This window comes from Myotis brandtii, unplaced genomic scaffold (genome assembly GCF_000412655.1).
Source record: "Myotis brandtii unplaced genomic scaffold, ASM41265v1 scaffold686, whole genome shotgun sequence".
Lineage (NCBI taxonomy): Eukaryota > Metazoa > Chordata > Mammalia > Chiroptera > Vespertilionidae > Myotis > Myotis brandtii.
The window spans coordinates 5,471,588-5,493,457 of NW_005370683.1; the positions used below are offsets into that span (position 1 = coordinate 5,471,588).

Genomic DNA, 21,870 nt, shown 5'->3' on the forward strand with positions numbered 1-21,870 from the left:
ATTTTCATATATATTTTACTAATTTTCTTTTATCTCTGACACTCTATTATAGAGAAAGGGCAAATAGCAATATTAAAATATTTCCTCTAATTAATTCCCTTTTAATGCGCACGAATTTCATGCACCGGGTCACTGGTTAAATCATATAAACCTATAAGTGTGCCACAAATGCTAAATATAGTTGATAAGCCAGTGCTGCTGATTTAAAAGCAAAAAGTATGTGAGCCGATGCAACTTCATGCTTCATTTGTTCATGTGTTTGTTTATTTTTAGCGTTGGAAAACTTCGATCAGATGGTTGGCTCCAAATTTGGAACTCGGGAAAGTCAGCCTGATTTCCGATCCCCGGAGTTTGTGAGTATTACTACTCTGTCTGAAATCTGTACTGATTAGCCAGAGCTTCCTCACCAAGAGGAGGGCAAGGTGTGGCTTTTTCCATGGATTCTTGCCTTCAGTGGCTCTTCATCTGGCACAGGTGTCGCTGGCAGTGCTGTGGTTCTTTGGGGAACAGGTGACTATAGAACTGTAGTGTCTTGGCATCATGCTCTGTCGGTTTGTTCTGCTATGTGTCATTGTCAATGGGAACTCATTCTGCAGCACGATAGTATCACGTTACCCATCATTCGTTCATACCCTGGTATCAGTTTCTGCTGTTAGTAACTCAGGAAACCAGTCTTTACTGAGGATGTACAAGTCCATTAACCAGTCTGATTCCCATTTCATTCCGGAACCTCCAGTCATACAACCTATGTAGATATATCTTGCAGGGCTAGGATTATTGTAGTGTTTATTCCTACCAAGAGGGGAACTAAATGCTTCCACTAAATTAGACTCATTAGAGGCTAGCCATGGTTCCTACCCTTAAGAAATTAAAAATCTTATTAGATGCTACTGTGATTTTATTAATGCCTTGTTAAAAGAAAATTAAGCACATAGGATGCTTTATGCAGAATGTCCTCACTGAATAGGTTTTATATTAGATTCACTTGAGGGAGGGGGTGGGAAGAAGTGTTTCTCTGACTCCTGTACCCTGTTATTCACAGACGTGTAGGAAAGCATGCCAGGACCCACCGCCATGGATTGATTTTTGTCCCCTGCCGCAGGCTTGTCTACCACTTTAGCAATGCAAAAATATTTTTTGATTTATTTTCAAAGTGTAATATGCAGTCGCCACTCCGACAATTGACAGAGCACCAGAGCAGCATTGTATTATTGATAAAGATGCCCCTCCGCCCCCAAAAAAGAACTCATTATGTGTTTTTCCTCTCTCTTCTCACTCACTCTTTATGGATCGCCCCCTCGATTCAGCCAGGAGGAAGAGCTCTGGACTGAAAAGAGATCGCACATCAAACTGTACCCACAGTGCCATTGTATTTCAAAGTGTGGGCTCCTGCGGTGTACTAGCAGATTGCCTACTGCGAAAATCACTTGGCTGTAATAGAAAGACATAGTGTTCGATGGCTTCCCTGTTATATTCAATGAGATTTTCAGTGAAGGAAAATTGGGAGTGCTCGCCAGTAGTCCTGCATCTTAAAGGAGCAGAGCACTTTTGTGGTGGTTCTAACTCAGCCGTGGGCAAACTACGGCCCGTTTGAAATGAATAAAACTAAAAAAAAAAAAGACCGTACCCTTTTATGTAATGATGTTTACTTTGAATTTATATTAGTTCACACAAACACTCCATCCATGCTTTTGTTCCGGCCCTCCGGTCCAGTTTAAGAACCCATTGTGGCCCTCGAGTCAAAAAGTTTGCCCACCCCTGTTCTAACTTCTGCAGTTAGAGGCCGAAGTGGAATTGACGCATATGTTTCACATTTGAGTCTGATATTGGTACAGGCTCGTGGAGGTGGCCCTCTTTGGTTCTGTTATTTTCGAACTGCTTTTTTTTCTGATAACCTGTAAGCAACATATCTAATCTAAAAAAGAGCTCTGTGCAGTCAGGTGGTGGTGTGCTTGGTAAACACATCCAGTTCACACCAATGCCCGGTGTGAAAATAGAAGTATTTTTTCTCAAGAACAGATCTTCGTATATTATGGCGTTGGAGATTGGCATGCCTCAGTGTTGTCTTTGCCACAGACAGTCTACACTGGGAATTACACTGGGAATCTTCTTTTACCTTCAGTGTTAACTGCCCCATGTCCCTTTTTCAGGTGTGAGGACTGGCCAGTCCAAGCTAGAATGACCAGGGCTGGAACTTGGGGATCACAGAATAGACTTACCGCGACTTGTCTTAACAATGAGTCTGAGAACCTCTAAACTGAAAGGAGAGATTTAGGCTCTGTCTTCATATTTTTATTTTCCACTCAAGAATATCCAGTCATTTCTTTACACACAGTAGAAGAGCTGAAGTTGTTAATCACAGTTTCCTTCTATGTACGGTTGATATCGATGTCTATAGCCTTGCTATTATCTTTCTCTAATTGTGTGTTCGCACCCGTGTTCAGGAAGGAATCTGTGATTTTTCTTGTGCTTTATGGATTTTCACGCATCCGATGCTCACTGCATGCCACATCCCTGTGTGGCCTGTGCATAGCCGCTTCTATTTTCTCCTCAGCATCACTGTAGGCTGCATACTCCCAGTTCCACAGTAAACATGTATTTCCCCGATGCCATCTCCATGGTAAAAAACAGGAGGTGTGCAAGGTGCCTGGAGAATAAGTCCTCAAGGGAATCGGGCGTAATATTGAAGGGTAGCCTTTTTTGTAGGCAGAATGTTACAGCATCAGTGAAAATGGGTGGCTCACTGGGCCGTGTAGGCAGGCGGATTGGGCAAACGCCAGGACAGAATCAGGTAAGTTGATCCAACCCCAAATTTAAAATCAGAAACAGGTGATACTGTGACCCTGGGAGCAAAGAGAACCCAACAGCAAAGCAAAATTGAAAACAGGGAGAAGACAGAAGAGTAAAAGGAGCTGTGAAGTCAGCATTCTGTTCTCCATCTGGCAGTTTGCTGAGCTGAACCGAAATAAAGCAAGGCACAGACTATGTTTACTCAGGCCTTAGCCTCAAATAGTTCAGATTTTAGAAGGATCAAGAGTCTAGTGTTCTCATACAACGGAGTGTATTTATATGGTTTGGCCAACAGGGAGAACGAAAATGCTTATCATTATTCATTTGTTTCCTTCAGAATTTCCGTTTTTCTTTCCTTTTAAACAAGGCCTCAGAGAGCAGTGCTAGTTTAGTAGCCTTGGTTACCGGCATGATAAGCACATTCAGGGTTTCCGTCGCAGCTCAGGTGTCTGTGAAGTGACTAGTCAGGCAGAGCCGTGTTGCCAGGTGGTCTATGTAAATGACTGTAAGTGACGGGTAAACAGATGCTGTTGTGAACCCCCGTGTGGCCTGGAGACAGCAGCCCACTGTGCTCACCTCGTTCACTACAGAGGTTATCCATTCATGCTTTTGTCACCGGCGTCTCAGTGCTGCTCCTCTCCACTTCCCACCCCACTTTTAGACTGAGGCAAGGTTAGCCAAAGCATGATGAAATGGAAAGGGGTGCACAGAGATGTGGACACAAGGTGTGTGTGTGTGTGTGTGTGTGTGTGTGTGTGTGTGTTTGCTACTCCGAAGCGTGTGAGGTGCTGGGAACATGTTGAAACTAAACATGGACCCTCTCTGAGGTGAGGTGGACGCGCGAGTGAGGTGGAAGAGACCCAGCTAAATGCTGACCTTACAGAGAGTAACTTGGTGATCTTGCTATGCTGGGAAACCATCTCAATCCAGTGCAGGTTTTTGTATAAGCACAAGGAAAATCAGTTTCATAACCTGCTTTGTTAACTTAACATTTTATCCTGAATGTTTCCCTTGCTGTTTTTCCCGTTTTACTGCGATTTAATGAATATATAATTGACATGTGGCACTGTGTCCATTTAAGGTATACAGTACCATACTGTGTTTTTTTTCCCCCTCTAATGTTCCTTTGTGTCAAAAAACTATAATTAAATTATAATTTTCACAACAGTTAGTTCATGGCGACCTAGTCAAGGACAGAGTGGTATGGCCAGATGCTCTGGAACCAGGTGATTGGTGACCATCGTTTTGGGACATGGACCCCAAACATAGACTAGGTACATGATGACAGGTCTCAGACGCTGGGGAAGGGGACTGGCCAGAGTGAGGCTGGGGATCGAATATCCCTGATAACCTTGTAGAGTTCAGACTTTGAAGCAGAGACGGCAGACCTAGGCTGTCTGTTCAGAACTGAGGATGGAAGCCATCCACATGGCTATGACGCAGACAGAGGTGGTTCTGCAATATGGTAACATGAAGATAGAGGGCACCTAAGCTCCCCCCAGTGCCTTCAGTTTCAGGTTTGGTTAAGAACAAAGGTGACCTGAGGGTGCAGTCATGGCTGACCTCGCAAACCTCAGGTTTATTCCAAGCCTCAAGGAGTTGGAGGGGTTCGTAGGGAGAAGGATGGGGTAGTGGTCAAGTCTGTTTCTAGAAACCCCATCTCTGTTGGTATTGGCCCAGGAACTTACATAGGCCCGATGGCCTGAGCACACCTGGGTGAGGGATGGGGGCGGGAAGAACTCGGATCTAGCAGTGGGGACTCTGCTTGCAGCAAACTGGAGAGAAACCAGGCTGGGTCAGCAGGAAAACACGTGGAAGGAAAGAGAAGGCTAAGGGATTATGTTTTATGATTTGAGTCTCACTAATAATATCCCCATTTCAAGCCTTTTCAGACTTAAGATTTATACAGTGGGGCCTTGACTTACGAGTGTCCCGACTAACTAGTTTTTTTGAGATACCAGCTGTCTCTCGGCCGATTTTTTGCATTGAGTTGATAGAGTAATTTGAGTTAACGAGCTCCTTAACAAGCTCGGTCTCGGAACTAATTAAACTCGTAAGTCAAGGCCCCACTGTATTTAAGTCTCCTGGCTTTTTGGAGGCAGGAAGAGTCTTATCACCTTTTGTCTCATGCTGTTAGTGATGTTTTCCTTTGTTTAGCTTCTACCAAATTTAGAGTAAATAATGAGTGTGGGTTGGCAAAATAATATTAGGATTACAATAGGATGAACCAGGGAAGATGATGAGAAACCAGGATTTAGAGAGACTTACCTAGAAAAATAGACTCAGGAAAATGAGGAATAAAGTGAAGTAAGTATACTGTATGTCCCCTTCGTTCAGCACTCACGATTATACAGAGAGAAGGAGGTCTGAAGAGTATCTCATTGTGTAACTGGCTCCCTTTTTGAGGGAAGATACTACTTTCTAGAAAATACTGCTGATTCCCTGAAATTCAAATTTGATTCTCTTTCACTAGATGAAAATATATGTGATCCCCGAGAAAGAGTTAAAATAATAATTCATTTAACAAATAATGTATTTGAAGTCTACTATTTTAGGCACTATAGTGAACAAACAAAATATCCCTGTACGTGTGGGACTTACATTTTGGTGGGAGAAACAATAAATTAAATTCATAAAATACACAAAATAAATAAAATACATCACATGCCAAATCGTGGTAAATCCTAAAGGGAAATAAAGTAAGGATTGTGTGTGTACATTGAGGGGGAAGGGTTACAGTTTTAAATAGTGTTCAGGGCACATCCCACTGAGAAGGTGGGCACATCCCACTGCAAAGGTGGCAAGTGAAAAGACCTGAAAGCAGGGGTGCATACTATTTGGAAATCTAGAGGAAGCACAGTTCAGGCAGAAGGAAGAGCTTAGACAAAGGTCTTGCGGTGGGAGTTTGTGATGATTGAGGAAATGGGAGGAAGCCAATTTGATTGGAGTAGAGAGAAGGATGGTGAGAATAGTAGACAGTGGGGACTTTATAGGCCATTCTAAACACTTTGGCTTTACCCTGAGTGAGGTGGGAAGTTACTGGAGGATAATGGGGGCGTTCTGAGTAGAGGAGAGACTTGACCTGAGCTGTGGTTTAACAGGATCATGTTGACTGTGGTGAGTGTAGACTGTGGAGGAACAAGAGCAGAAGCATGGAGAGACCTGTTGGACTTTTTAGGAATCCAAGTGAGAGATGATGGTGGCTTGGTCCTGAGTATTAATGATGGCAGTAATGAGACATATGCTCATTCTTGGTGTGTTTTGAAGGTAGAACCAAGAGGATTTGTTGACAGATCTGATGTGAGGTGTGCAAGAAAGAGCAGTCAAGGATGACGAAGGTTTTTGACCTGGAAGACTACAGAGGAGCAGTTGGGGGGAAAAGTGTGCAGTGGAAGATCACATTTCCGTTTTGTATCTGTAAAGTTTGAGACATCCAGGTAGAGAAGTTGATATACAATTGGATATATGAGTCAGGAATTAGAGAGGGGTCTAGCTAGAGATGTGAGGTGTCAGCACACAAATGGTGTTTAAATCTGTGGGACTGAATGAGAGCATCAAAGGAAAGAGGGAGATAAAGTTAAGAAGAGACCCTGAAGTGAGCCCTGGGGCCCAGTGTTTATAGAGCAGAGGAGACTGAGAAGAAAGAGTCAGTGGGGTAGGAGGCAAGCAAGGAGAGTCCTGGAAGCCAATGAAGAAAGTACAAATAGGAGGGAGTGATCAAATACTGCTGGTGAGGATGAGCGATTGGATGTAGCAACATGGAGCTGACCTTGACTAGAAGTCTTAGCTGAGTGGTGGGATCCAAAACTCATTAGAGAGAATTCAAAATGGAATGGAGGAAGAGGAATTGGATACAGGGAGTTTAGAGAACACTTTCCACAAGATTTTGCTGAACAAGATGACAGAGAATGGAGGTATTATCTGGAAGGGGATTAGGATGAAAAGAGTTTTTTTTAATTAGTTCGTTTTAAGATGGCAGGAATTACCTTTTGTAAAATAATCGAAATAATTCTGTAAGGAGAGAAAATCTGGCACTGCAGAGTAAAAGGGAAGAATTCCTGGAATGCCCTCTTGAGAGAGGACAGGAAGGAGATGGAATGTGGTCCCTAAGTGGAGGCCTCCCCCCATAGCTAAAGAGATGGTTCGTTTTAGAGCCACTATGAGGCCGCAGGTGGGAGGAATCACTTTGTTAGACTGGCTAGTAGGAACTTATTGAATTTTTTCTCTTGATTGCTTTTTATTTACCAGTAAAATGGGAAGCAAGGCATTTGCTAAGATTGAGAAAGGAAAAGAGAAAAGAAAGGAGAAGAGAGGGGGGGAAGATATGAGATAGAGTGAATGCCCTGGGAAATGTGATATAATTGCTGGGTGGCGCCATGAGCCCACTTGAAGTGGGCATGATGATTTGTATGCTTTTCCCATTCCAGTCCAGCTTTGGGGAGCAGGCATGAGATAAGCAAAGAGTTTGATTTAACTTATTTTGGGGTTTCACCAGGTCAGTTCAGTGAAGCAAGACAAGACTAAGAGAGTTACCAGATGTTTGCAAGAGAGTATAGAACCAGGGATAAGAGGAGGTGAGGCAATAGGGTCAATAGATTTAGATTTAGATGAATAAATTTAGTGGGGTTTGATCATGTTTGGAGTTGGGGTATTGGGGAAAAAGTGAACTGGAATAATAAAAGGCAGTAGTTGGAGAGTCAGACGTTTATAATTGAGGGAGGAGTTATAGTAACAAGTACAGACAAAGTCTGGGGTTTGAATATTGGAACGAATGGCTGAGGCAGGGTGGAGTTGCAAGAACAGGGTGTTGGGAGGATCACATATGTGGATATGAAAATCCTCAAGAGTTATGCCAGGCATAATGTATTTAAAAAGTAACAGTGAGCCAAATGGAGAGTCAGATGTTTATAATTGAGGGAGGAGTTACAGTAACAAGTACAGACAAAGTCTGGGGTTTGAATATTGGAACGAATGGCTGAGGCAGGGTGGAGTTGCAAGAACAGGGTGTTGGGAGGATCACATATGTGGATATGAAAATCCTCAAGAGTTATGCCAGGCATAATGTATTTAAAAAGTAACAGTGAGCCAAAGCTTAAATTTCCAAGGAATAAGGGGCAGTGACTCGGGTCTGCAGATGGCTGCAAAAGGAAGTGACCAGAGAGGAGGAGGAATTTGGGAGAACGACAGGATGGCAGCCAAGAAGCAGATGAAGTGTTGATAGTTTCGGGTGTTGTGTAGGGATTCAGTGATATCAGGATTGCTCAGCCTCAGCACCACTGAAACTCTGGGCTGGATTTCTCTTCATTGTGGGGAGCTCTCCAGTGCATTGTAGGATGTTTAGCAGCATTCCTGGTCTCTGCCCACAAGATGCAAAGAACCCTCTCCCCAGTTGTGACAACCAAATGTTGCCAGACATTTCTAAATGTCCCCGGGAGGCAAAACCATTCCCATCTGAGAACCACTGAGTTAGATGAATACGGAAAGGGTGTTGAGGTCACTGGTGTCCTTATAAAGAGCTATTTCTAGGGAGTGTTGGGGACTCGTGGGACCTCTGAGGATTGTGGAATGAGCAGGAGAAAAGAAAATAGAAACTATTGACCTATCTTTCAAGGAGTTTGACTATGAAGGTCTGTGGAATGGTTTGAAGGATGATTATGAAGGATGAGGGAGATATAACTGGAGGAGAATATGAGAGTCAAGGTTTATTTCCTTCTGACAGATGCAGAGACTTGAACAAGTTAAAGGATTGAAGAAGGATCCATGCGAGAGGAACAACTGAATCTAGAGAGAAGTAGCTTTGAAAGGGCTGTGGAATGTTTGCAGAGCGCAGTGGAGAAATCAGCACTAGATAGGAGGTGCAGTGTCTCCTAAGGGCCAGGAAGGAGGGAGAAGGTTGATGCTATTTGTCTGTGGATTTGATGGAGAGAAGGTGAGGGGATTCCCATCCTACAGCTTCAGTTTTCAGCTGCTAAGAGCGTAGAGAACACTGGGAGGAGAGGGAGGAGTGGATGCTCTGAAGTAGTTGTGGAGAGCAGAGACCAGGCTGACCTGGGAAAACCTAGAAAAAGTTCTAGGGCTTCAGGGCTATGGTGAGGGTGTGTGTGGGGCCAGGGAGCCTGAATTTACAGAGATACCCAAATGCCCTGCTGTGGTTTCTCCAGTATCACTCAGACGGCGAGAAAGCAGGAGGCTTCAGCCAGAGTTGGAGCTGTGCTAAATGGACATGGTGGCCTGGCTGGTGTGGCGCAGTGGTTGAGCATCGACCCATGCACCAGGAGGCCGCAGGTTCGGTTCCCCATCAAGTCAGGGTACATGCCTGGGTTGTGGGCTCAATCCCCAGTGGTGGGGCGTGGAGAAGGCAGCCCATCAATGTTTCTCTCTCATCAATGTTTCTATCTCTTTCTCCTCTCCCTCCCTGTCTCTCTAAAAGTCAATAAAAACATTTTAAAAAATGGATATGGTGGAAAGAGTGTTACTGAAGTGATGAGCTGGGAAATGGAACCTTAAAAGAGGAAGGGAGGGAAGAAAAAGGATTTGCAGATTGATGAGAAAAGATCCCCGGGCTCAAGAAATCACTGAAATGAGAAGCAATGTTAGTTGTGGTCAACAAGAGGGATTCTTGAATAAGTGACTTTGGAAAGAGAATTTTTCAAGTGATGACAAGGTCCACAGTGGGACTCTGGCAGTTCATGAAAGGGAGACGATCATTAGTAATAAGTCAATTGACTGAGGTGCCAGTGTATGTGGGCCAGGCCTGTGGATGCGGATGTTCGGGTCTGATGGAAGACTCAGAATGTGAGCCAGGGCCAGATTTCCAGTGAACCAGGAGCAGCCGCTGAGAGGAGGAGATGATAGACTCTAGGGAACTCTGGGAGTATATTCTGTTAGCTTGGGCCTAAACGTTTTTCCCCCAAGAGCATTGAGAGTAATGGTCTGCCAGTGACCCAGGGAATGAGCCACCCTCCTTCCTTGCTCTGGTGAGAGAAGAATCAGAACCAGCTGCCCACTGATCTGCAGGTTTTGTTTCAAGATGGTCAGTCAGGTTTGTTTCAAAATGGATTCAATGGAATCTTCTTTTTTTCTCTCTCTTTAGAAATCCAGACCTCAGTTTGGTTATTTCTAGTCTAAGTAGCCCTGCAGTAAGTAGCTCAGTGCTGGGGCTATTGAACGAGATTACAGTTGATTTTATGGTCAGTCCACGGCCTTTCTGGCTAATCCCAGAAACCCATCATAAATCACAAGGTCTGCCCCAAGCTCCCAGGATTTTCAGGATCTGGAAGATGGGCTAAAAGGAGGACTCTTCCATTCAGGCATTTCTAACAGAGAAATAGGGCGGTTTGCCTTATAGCTTTTGGCACTAAGTTCAGCAAACTAAAAAAGAAAAGAAACTCTACTGCAAAAGGAAGCCAAACAAAGGAACATTATTTTGGCAAAAAGGACTGTTAGGAGAGAAATGAGGTCAAAGATAAACTAGCTAGTAAGAATGGCTCAATTGGCCCATTTGCTAGGAGACGACTTCACATGGCATTTCCCCGTTGAGAGCTTTTTGTGCATTCAAGAGCAAAGGTAATGGAATGTGTGGTATTCCTGAGTATGGAGGAAAGGGGACCTACTCATTTGCTTTATGTGGTTGATTCAGAAGCTACATTTGTAAGGATTTGGGGGTAGGAGCAAAAGCAGGCAGTCCAACACGCACAGATCTGGGTCAGAAATTTCTTTCTGAGTCACTTCATTGGAATGCAGAATCATTTTCCCAGAGAAACAGTCATAAATGGTGATTATGCTTTTAGGCCCTGCCAGGATAGACCCACTGAAGCCAATTTTACTCAGAGCTAACACACTATCATTCTGTACGAATGATTTTTTGGAACACCCCAATCTTTTCCATTTTGACTAACAAAAGTGAGTAAAACTCAAGTCTAGAGTGAGTGAGTGAGTTGAGGTTTGTTTAAAAAAATGCTTAACATGATAGAGATTGATTGATTTTGAGTTATGTTAGACCCTGAAGAGGCAGCAAAGTGTAGAAACTTGAGGAAGACGGTTTAGTGCAGCAGTTCTCAACCTGTGAGTCGCGACCCCTTTGGCGGTCGAACAACCCTTTCACAGGAGTCGCCTAAGACCATCCTGCAGATCAGATATTTACATTACGATTCATAACAGTAGCAACATTACAGTTATGAAGTAGCAACGAAAGTAATTTTATGGTTGGGTCACAACATGAGGAACTGTATTTAAAGGGCCAGAAGGTTGAGAACCACTGGTTTAGTGGTACAAAAGGACAGAGAAGAGAGCTCATCTGCTCCGGTATTACTTCTGTCTTTTCTGCTAATGAAGGTGAACTTTAGATTGAACGGTTCGAGCCCTGGGGAGGGGCTGCAGAAGTCCTTTCTGCGTGAGACTACTTTAGAAAGAAATATAATTATTCCAATGAGTTTAAATTTCCTGACTAGAAAAATTATCTATCAACCAGGGTATTAAAAGAGCTTGTAGATTTGCTCATGGAATCACAATTAGTAATCTCAAGGCGATAAGGAGAACAAGACACGTTCTAAGAATAGTAAAGGGACATTTGTGACAGTTTTCACAAAGGGTTGAGGTTAGGGTAGAAGTTGGGCATAAACTATATTCTGATCAATAAAGACATTGAAGCTGGAGGATTATTACAGAATGAAATTTTGAAGCACATGGTTGGTGAATGTTAGCATCAGGAACCAACATGAGTTCAATGTCATGTCAAAATGAGCACATTGCCCCCCCCCCTTTTTTAATGAGGGGGGATTATTAGACAGGTAGAGCAGAAGAAAGCCACAGCTATTTTTGTGTGTTTTGATTTTAGCAAGCTGTGTGGAAAAAATTGCATTTAATACAGAACGAAGAAATGCAGGCCTAGTGAATGTGTGCTTATCTGGGCAATTGTTCTTACCAAGACTGTGGAATATGGATGGAAATCAATTTCTAGAGGAGACAAAAATCAATATGAATTAAAGTAAGCTCCTGCTCCTAATTCATAAATATCAGCTCCTTAACTAAAGATCACAAAGGCCGAGCCTACTGACTGATCACGTGAAAAGGCTAGGTATTATGCTAACTTAAACTAATTATGAATTGAGAATGTAATAGTACCTCTAGGTTGCATTCATACCTCTGTGGCCAGAACAAAGGAAGTACTACGCTTCTCCCGTTCAGTATTGGTAAATCCATCTCCTAATCTGGGTTCTCCATTTTAAAAGGAAGACTATAGAAAGGAGAAGGATCAACATGGTGGTGGCAAGAACTTACTGACAAGTTTAAACATTTGACAATAGTAACGTAAATGTAGAGTTAAGACCCAAGAATAGAAAGTATATATAGGCAGATGGATTTCATTTCAGAAAAACGTTCTCATAAATGAAATACCTTAACTCCTTGGAGTAGTTCAAATACAGACAAACTGGACAACAGTCTAGGAAGGACATGATGAGTGCTTGGACCATGCTTTATGTGTAGTTGGACTTGGTAGTTGGTAGAAAGTGGGGAATGAGAAAAAGAGGATGTTTCTGGGACTGGACCACCCCAGCGAGATGCATGTGGCTCACCGACATATGCGTTGCTTTTTTATTTTTTTCCTTCATTTAAGCTGTTATCATCAGCAGCCAAATTGTGTAATTAATTAAAACCCTTTCCTCCATATAGCAGTGTTCATTCTACCTGGTTTTATTCCCTGATTTTCAAAACCCTTGACTGCAAAACGCTTTATGAATTCCTTCCCCACAAAGTAGCCCAAATGAAATTCAGCAAGCTATCTGTTATTATCTGGGGGATGTCAGATTTAATTTGACAAAAACATGCGTGAGGAAGGCAGGGAGCCCTGGGCATTCTGGGGGCATTCTGAACAGAGATGTGATATCATATTTACCATAGGACTCATTTGATTATAAGTTGTCTAGAAGCATATCACAATAATGCCAAAAAGCCCACAAGAGGCAAAAGAATTGAGTTAAAGTTGAGAATCTGCTGGTAAATAACCTGACCGTGTCATGATCTAAAAAAAAAAAAGCCACATTAAATTAAAATTTAAAGAGAAATTCAGACTTGGTGGAAATGTATATACAATATGAATTCACAGGATTCTTGGAAAGTCAGAAGGGAAACCAGTGGGATTTCAACTGCAGTTGTCCATCCCATATTTTGAACTCTTAATTTGGAGGTAGTAAGGGTTTTGGAGAGGTGATTTAAAATCCTTTTATTTTTGAAGTTCAACTAGTTAACTGTCGTTTTCCTTATTTCAACAATAAGTATAAATAAAATAAGTATATTTTTATTATAGGTCTCAAATGTCTTCCTTAAGTCTGTTTCTGGTTTAAAAAAAAAAAAAAAGAAAGAAAAAGAAAAGAAAACTACAAATATGCTTTTACCCAGAAAACTCTAATAGCTCCTTCAAAAGGGAAAAATGCATTTTATAGTGTCTTCTCCCAAGTCATTTTTTGAGATGTAGATTAATGTGATCTGACAGGTTGTAGTAACTACCAAAGAGCATTTTCATTAATTATAATGGGCAGGCCAATAATGTGGCTCTTTATATGATGTTAGTATGAATTAGAATATATCAAATCAGGACTATCCTTATAGCTGGAGTAAAATTTGACTGCAAAGTCCAAATCCCTTAAAATAAAAACACATCATGAAAATTTGGACAGATCATTCAGTGATGCTAATGGTATCGCCACCATTTCATGTACTTTCGTTAGTCTTAGGTATTTTTAAAAATCAAATGTACTGTCTTGTAAAATAGGAAGTAATAAGATTGAAGAATAGAGGTTAATGAGGTGAGATATTTCTGAGATTTTGAGAGTCTTTTTACTTTAAAAAAAAAAACACACAAAAAGCCAACCACACACACACATGCTTTCTTTTTAGTAAGGGAAAGTCATTTTCAAAGTTACTCTCTTCCCTTCCTTCCCCTCACTCCCCCCAAGCTGAGTGGAAGATGGAATTTCAGGGAATTAGAAGCCTCTGTTCCCAAGAAGCTCTGCTGTCTGTCCCCTGTGGGCAAATTGCTTTTCCTTTTTGGACCTCAGTCTCCTCCTGTATAAAGAGCTGAAAAATCAGTAGTAGATTTCCTCACCGAGGTGTCCTTCTGTGACTGCACAGGGATTGAAAAGCATTTTAGCTATCTTAAAAGCATATTCATAAAATAATAATATAGCGAGAAGTCTTAGTTCACTTTTATGGATGCTTATAGTTGGAAACGCATCTTGCAGACTCGGGGCTAGCCAGCCTTGAAATGGCCATAGCCCTCCCTTGCTCAACCCAGCCATGCACCTTCTCATTTCCTTTCAAATGAAATCAGATTGTGTTGGCATCAGGACTTGGTTCTTATGAGCACACAGGAGCATGTGTGACTTATGCTCCTGAGAAAGTAGTCGGGCCCTTAGGTGCCTCCCAAGTTATCAGTGGGTTGAGAATTAATCATAGCCAGCAATATTATAAAATACCCACGGTACAGTCTATCAATAACGAAATATGTTGAGCGTTAGTAACACCTGCTAATCGAATTTTCAATAGAACTAGAAATAAGAGCTATTTAAATTATGCACTATGTTGAATAAACCACTATTAGCTTCACTAAATTTTGTAGTAACTTTTTTATTTATTTGATCATTTAGTATTTATTAATCAATGTAGTTCGAGAAATGCCAAGCCGTGTATCTCAATATTTAGGCCAACATTGCCTTATTATCTGACAAATGTTAGTCATGCAACTAATGCTGGTTGGTTGGTAGGTTGGTTAAATGGAAAATATCTGGCAGTGTGCAGTGTTTGATTAGTCCCAGCGGCACTTTTACAATAAAAGTGCTAGAGGAGTTTAGTTAGGACTGTAGCTCTCAACCCCGGCTCTGTGTCGCAATTACCTGGAGAGCTCTTTTGAAAAGTGGAGGCCCAAGCTCCACCTCCATGAGCTAATCTTGCTCTGTGTTAGAACCTGTATATGTTGGTATAAAGTTTACAAAGGTGACTTTATGTGCAGCCGGGTTTAAGAATCATTGTTTTCAAACTAGCCAGTGTTGCTCAGCGGTTAGAGTGTTGGCCTGCGAACCAAAGGGTTGAGGGTTAGCTCCCAGACCCTGGTCCAGTCACATGCAGGAGGCAACCAATGGATTTGTCCCTCTCACATCAGTGTTTCTCTCTTTCTCTCCCCTGCCCTTCCTTCCACTCTCTCTCAATGGAAAAATATCCTCTGATGAGGATTAACAAAACAGAGAATCATTGTTTTTGAAAAAACAGGTGTGTAGGTACTGAAATCTGTGCCGAAATCTATACCAATCAAGGTTTTACCAGAAAAGAGAACAGTACAGTATATACTTATATACACATGTGTATGTACATATATCTATATGTGTATGTGTGTACATATATGTATATGTGTATATATATATCTATATCATCTATATCTATATCCACACATGGCACAGTGAGAGAGTTATTAAAGAATTTATCTCCAGGCTTGGCTTCTGCAGTTGTGGGGTCTGATTCATAGCGCACTCCAGGAGGCAGGGCAGGCTGGAAGCTCTTGGGCTGGCACAGCAGTCTGTGGATGGAATTTCTTCCAGAGAAGCCTGTTTTTCTCTGAAGGTCGTTCATCTGACTGGCTGAGTCCCACCCAGATCATTGAGAATAATCCCCTTAAAGTTCATTGACCATAGATGTTAACCACATCTGCAGAATGCCTTCACAGCAACACCTAAATCAGTGTTTGGTTGCATCACTGGGTACTGCAGCCCAGCCAAGATGCCGCAAACCTGCCTCCACAGTGGATATACTACAAGAGGGTATCCTGACAGCATGGCATGAACAAATGAATGAAAGTGGAAAGGCGTGTGCCCAGGTTACAGAGTTGATCTAGGAGAGTGGGAGGAGATGAAGTTAGAAAGATAGCTTAGGGTCGAATGTAGAAATCTTGAACTCAGGGTTTGGACTTGGGAGCTGAAAGGACGAAGCAGTGCTGTAGCAGCACTGTCCACAGAACTTTCTCAGATGCAGGAAATGTTCTGACTCCATGCTGTCCACCGCGATTGCGGCGTAGCTGCATGTGGCTGTGGAGACCCTTGAAATGTGGCTATTGAGACAGAGGAACTGAATTGTTAATTCTGTCTAATTTTAATTCATGTGAATTAAACAACCACACATGAAGAGTGCAGCTGTAGAGAGATCGATCTGACAGGAATAGACAGGATTCATTGGAAGGAAAAACAGAAAGCAAGCAGTCCGGTTAGACTCTCCTCACAGTCCCAGTGTAGGGAGGGGCAGAGGCAGGGAATGTAGAAAGGAAGAGAGATGAAAAGTGAGGAAGGAAGAAGGGTATCAAAAATAATCTTATGGTTGGCCACTTCTCTACCCAGCCACTTCTCTATCGTCCCAGCCACTTCTCTAGCCTCCCAGCCACTTTTCCACCTTCTTCTCCTTCCACCCAGGCCCTCCCTGAATGTCAGGTTTCCTCAGAGCTCATCCCAGCTGTCTTTTCTCACTGCTCTTCTCACGCTCACTTCTTTAGTTTCAATGACAAGCTCAGTGCTCACAAGTCTCAAGTTCATACTTGCAGTCTTAGACTGTTCCTCTCGACCCCAGACCCCTGATATCTCCACTTGGAAATCTCACAAACTCTTAGTCTTCCCATACTACTCATATTTCTGTTTCCGTTTTCTGAATTTGGGTAAATATAATTGTCATTCTCTCAGCTGCTCAAGCCGGTCCTCTGAGAATTTTCTTGACACCTTGTTTGTGACCTGCTGATGCTCAGTGTGAATTACAGCTGCAATCTATTTCTTTCTCTTCATCCCTGTTGCTACCCACCCCTTCCCTGCAGAATAGGTTGCCACCTTTCTCTGGGCTCTCTCAGTCTCTCCAGGACCACTTTTGTTATCCACTATTTATTCCCTAAATAATTCCTTTGAAAAACAGAAATCATACTGTTTCATTTTTTCTGTGAAGTGTAATGGAATTTCCTCCCTGTGGCTTTATCTGTCATATTACAAAGCCCCACAGGACAAAGGGTTAATGAATTTCAGTTGATTTATTTAATAATATTTATCCATTTAATAGTTCTATAACCCTATTAAGCAGGGACAGTTGGGAAATACAATGGAAATATCCCTTGGGGCATATGTGCTAGTGAGAAAGACAGGCATTAATCAAATAATTACACAAATAGCTAGGCAATTAAAATTGTGAGACGTGACATTTAAGGAGGAGTCTGTGGTGCTCTGAGAGTATATCAGTACTAGCATATAGAAGGACGAGACCTAAGCTAGCCAGGAAGATCAGGGAAGGGCTCTATCAGGAGCAGGGAGCCAGGGAAAGGGAGAGAAGATTCTAGGAAGTGGGAACTGTGTATGCAAAGATAGGAGGGCAGTACTATACTTTGATGGAATACAGTGCAATCATTACAAACCTCCACTGGTATACAGAAACTGACAACTGCGTGGGGATGAATAGAGTCTTAAATTTTCCAGGCCATCTGGAGCAGCCTTTGGAAACCAAGGATACTGAACCTTTATAAAACTTGAATAAGATGTTTCTATTAAACACTTTGACTTGAATCTGTTATCTCAAGTCAGTTCAGAAAGTACCTCTGGTGGCTTACTTTCCTAAAAAAAACAAAAAGTAGGGTTTCTTTCCTTTATTGTTAAATACAGTTAAAATGATAGTATGTGCACATAAAAATAGATGACATTGTACTATATATGTATTATATCTTGCTATTATAATTTGTATAGCGCAAAATTAGGAGCCAAAATGAATGGTATAGAACAGCAGTTCTAAACGTTATATATTCTTACAGTTTACACTCTTAAAGTACTAGTATTGACACCAAGGAACATGTTTGATGTGGGTGTATCAGTCAAGATTTACTGTATTGGGACGTTACAACGGAAAATTTTAAATATTTATTAATTCATTTAAACATAACCAATAATAAACTCAGTACACATTAACATAATTAAGGTATTTTATGAAAAATAACTTTTTTGTAAAACAAAATTTAGTAAGAAAGGTGGCATTATTTTGTATACTTTACAAATCTCTTTAAGAGAAGATAGATTCTTTTTTGTTGTTTTTTATTGATGTAAAATTGGTTAATAACATTATATAAACTTTAGGTACACAACACTATAATTCACTACCTGTATACACTGTAGCGTGCTCACCAGCAGAAGTCTAGAGTCTGTCCCTACACTTTCACCCCCTTTACCCATTTCACCCTCCCCTCTGACTACCTTCCTCTAAAAGCTACCCATCTGCTGTCTGTATCTATGAGTTTGTTTTTGTTTGTTTTATTTTATTTTTTATTAAATTTATAATAGGTTTTCCCTAGCTGGTTTGGCTCAGTGGATAGGGCTTTGGCCCACGGCCTGAAGGGTCCCAGGTTCGATTCTGGTCAAGGATACCCACTTCGGTTGCAGGCTTGATCTCCAGCCTTGGTCAGGGTGCTTGCAGGAGGCAACCAATCCATGTATTTCTCTCTCAATGTTTCTCTCTTTGTCTCTCCTCCTCCCTAAAAAAAATATTTGGATTTTCAAGCGTACATTTCTATGATACATGTTCTGTATACTAGTATTGCATTGTGCACCTACCACCCAAAGTCAAATCATCTTCCATCACCATATATTTGGCTCTTTACCTTTACCCCATCCTCCCTTCCCTCTGATAACCACCATACTATTGTCTGTGTCTGAATTTCATTTTTATATACCGCATATCAGTATTTGTTTCTTTTTTGTTTTCTGTTCCACATGAGTGAAATCATACGGTTTTTGTCTTTTTCTATCTGACTTATTTCTCTTAGCATAACACTCTCAAGTCCATTCATGTTGTCACAAATGGCAATATTACATCTTTTTATGGCTGAGTGGTAATCCATTGTATACTAGTATATGTGCCACAACTTCTTTATTCATTTATTAGTCAGTAGACCCTTAGGTTGTTTCCATATTTTGACTATTGAAAATAATGCCACAGTGAATATCTGTGTGCATATATCTTTTCAAATTAGTGTTTTCATTTTCTTTGGATAAATACCCAGAAGTAGAATTGCTGAATCATGTGGTAGTTCTGTTTTAATTTTTTTTGTGTGGAACCTCCATACTGTCTTACATAGTAGCTGCACCAATTTACAATCCCACCAACAGTGCACAGGGGTTCCCTTTTTTCCACATACCCACAAACACTTGCTATTTGTTGACTTTTTAATAATAGCCTTCAAGGCAGGTGTAAGGTAATATCTCATTGTGGCTTTGATTTGCAAGGTGGTTAGTGATGTTGAGCAACTTTTCACGTGTCTATTGTTCATCAGCATTTCTTTTTTGGACACATGTTTATTGAAGTCCACTACCCATTTTAAAAAATCTGATTTTTTTTATGTTGAGTTGTATGAGTTCTTTTTATATTTTGAATATTAACCCCTTTTCTGATACCTCATTTGAAAATATTTTCTTCCATTCAGTGGATTGTATTTTTATTTTGTTGTTGGTTTCCTTTGAACAGATGGATGCTTATATCTGATCTGCTTCTGCAGTAAAAAACTTACAGTGTGTTTTTTGGGGGGCATTAAGTATGTGAAGTAGATCCAGCCTTACACAGATAGTCAGAAAAGACTTTTATTTTATTTTTTAAAATATATTTTTTATTGATTTCAGAGAGGAAGGGAGAAGGAGAGGAAACATCAATGATGAGAGAAAATCATTGATCTGCTGCCTGCTGAACGCTTCCCTACTGGGGATTGAGCCCACAACCTGGGCATGTGCCCTTGACTGGAATCAAACGCGGGACTCTTCAGTCCACAGGCCAACGTTCTATCCACTGAGCCAAACAAATACAGAAAAGGCTTGTATTTTAAAGACTTGTTGGGCATTGTGGATATTCTTCTTTGATACACATTAAAAGAATGTGGTAGTTTCATAAAGGTTGATTGCAATGTGGAATGTAAAATCATATCAGTGAACTTTTTGTTTATTAAAAACCTATGTTACATTTTGAAACCCAAGTATGATTTTTATCACCATGCATAGGGCACCTGGAAAATGCAGGTTCACTGAGTTAAGTAGCTCTTCTAAATGTTGACCTATTATACAAAATGAAAGAAACTACATTTGTTAGCACATGTCCAATCTCATCAGAAAAGCTGTGGAATATTGAGAAGCTGTCAAGTTCATTGGTGAATACAGGTTGTCTTAAATTCTAATACTTGCTTGAAAGCTCAAATTTTATCATTAGCAAAAATAGTGTCCGTTGTTTTCCTTGAAATGACAGTTTCATTGTCCACTTCCTGGAAAAATATCTGCCAAATACCCAAGTTTGTATAACTGCATTTTCTGTCAGTCATCTGTCAGGTAAAAGTAGTGTCTGTGTGAAAATTGGCAACTCAAAAATTGTGCAAACGTTTTTCCTCAAGACAACCATCGTACTTGCTGTGCAGCAGAAGTGCTTTATGGGTATTCTCATTTCTTCACATAGAATGTTACAAAGCCGTGTATTCAAGGGTCAAGAGTTAATAAAGTGGGCAAGTGTTACAGCTTCATCAAGAACATTCTTACATGAATTATTTTTTTTTTACTGTATGTGGTGGTGAAGGATACAGTGACGACCTATACAGTTTGGTACCATTGCTGAATTGTGCTAAGGCATTGGCAGTTTTACCCGCCATTGCTCTTGCACCATCACTGTGGATGTTAACACGATGAGAAAGACCAATAACATTTTAGTATTATTATAAAAATTGTTGTGACCTCATGAGTCCCCTGAAAGGGTCTCAGGAATCTCCAGAAGTCCACAGACCCACACATCAATTGGCATAAACAGTAGCACAGTGAAGCAGATGGAAACATGCACCCAAGTTGTTAGGAAGGCTTCATGGAAGAAGAATTGAGCTGGACCCTGAGCAATTAAGATTTGGAAAGGTGGGAAGGGGAAGAAAAGGGTTTTCAGGAGAAAGGAATTATGTGAGCAAAGAACTGGAGGTAAGAAGCAACATGACAGAGTCAAAGCTCTGATTGGAAAGAATGGTTGGATTGGAGGGTTAAGAATGTTAGTTAATAAAAGATGGGCTATAAACAGATTATGAAAGACGTTGACTTACCCTTTTGAAAAGTTTGCACTTTCTCCAGAGGTCACTGGGAGTAACTGAAGGTGTTTGGATCCTATGACTTGAGCATGTTGGCTTAGGAACACCCATAGCGTGGCAGTGTGTAAGGTGAACTGGCAAACAGGAGAAGTGGATGCAAGGAGACCGATTGGGATATTAATTGTATTTTAGTTAGTAAGAGTTAAGATCACAGACTAGAATGATGGCAGTAGATGGGAGAGAGTGAAATGTAGACTAACTGCTTCAAAGGTAGAAGAGATAGGAGAACTAAAAACAAAAAGTCAAAGGTTACCAATTTATTATATTTTATAACCCCAATTTCAGGCCAAGGACAGGCCAAGGAAGTAGATGAAAACGGGGTGTTTCTATATAAGGTCTAACATGAGACTTTTCCCTTCCCCTTCCAAATCAGATGCTTCCCTTTTTTTCTGATAACAAGGGTTGTATCATGGAACACATTTCCTTTCTGCCCTGCCACCAAAGGCTTTGTGCCAAATGTCATGTTAAAATCACAACAATTACAATTGTCCCAATGGTTAGTACATGTTCTTCCTCCTACTTTCTCTGGCTCTGATTTTCTTTCTCTATTTATAATTCAATAATCTTATTTGTTTTCATTCTGTTTGGTGCCAGATGCCACAAGACCTCTTTTGAAATAGATTGAGGGGATGGGGAAAATGTTTCAGTATCTGTATTATTGCTTTACATGCATCATCTCACTTACTCTTCACTGTAACCCTGCATTTTTTGTAAGGGTCTTATTTTTTATTAATCCATTCAGCCACCCTATGTCTTTTGTCCATTTACATTTAAATAATTAGTGATAGGTATGCCATTATTGCAAGATGGCAGGCCTCATCCCTTGGTGCCTGCCCCGCCACCCCGGGTCGCGCACACAGCAGGGCTGATCCAGGGGTTGGGGTGCCACCCCGGGTCGGGTTGCACACGGGACGCCCGGATGG

The 21,870-nt window shown here is 41.2% G+C and overlaps 1 protein-coding gene across 8 annotated transcripts in view; it reads left to right on the forward strand.

The window, feature by feature from the left end:
• ANO6 (anoctamin 6) overlaps nt 1-21,870 on the forward strand; it is a 183,935-nt gene that overhangs the window by 75,559 nt on the left and 86,506 nt on the right. For all 8 annotated transcript variants that reach the window (XM_014529566.1, XM_014529568.1, XM_014529563.1 and 5 more), the window contains one exon: nt 274-353. In XM_014529566.1, the coding sequence (XP_014385052.1) occupies nt 294-353 (60 nt within the window). In that variant the 5' untranslated portion in view covers nt 274-293. The remainder of the gene's footprint in view (nt 1-273; nt 354-21,870) is intronic.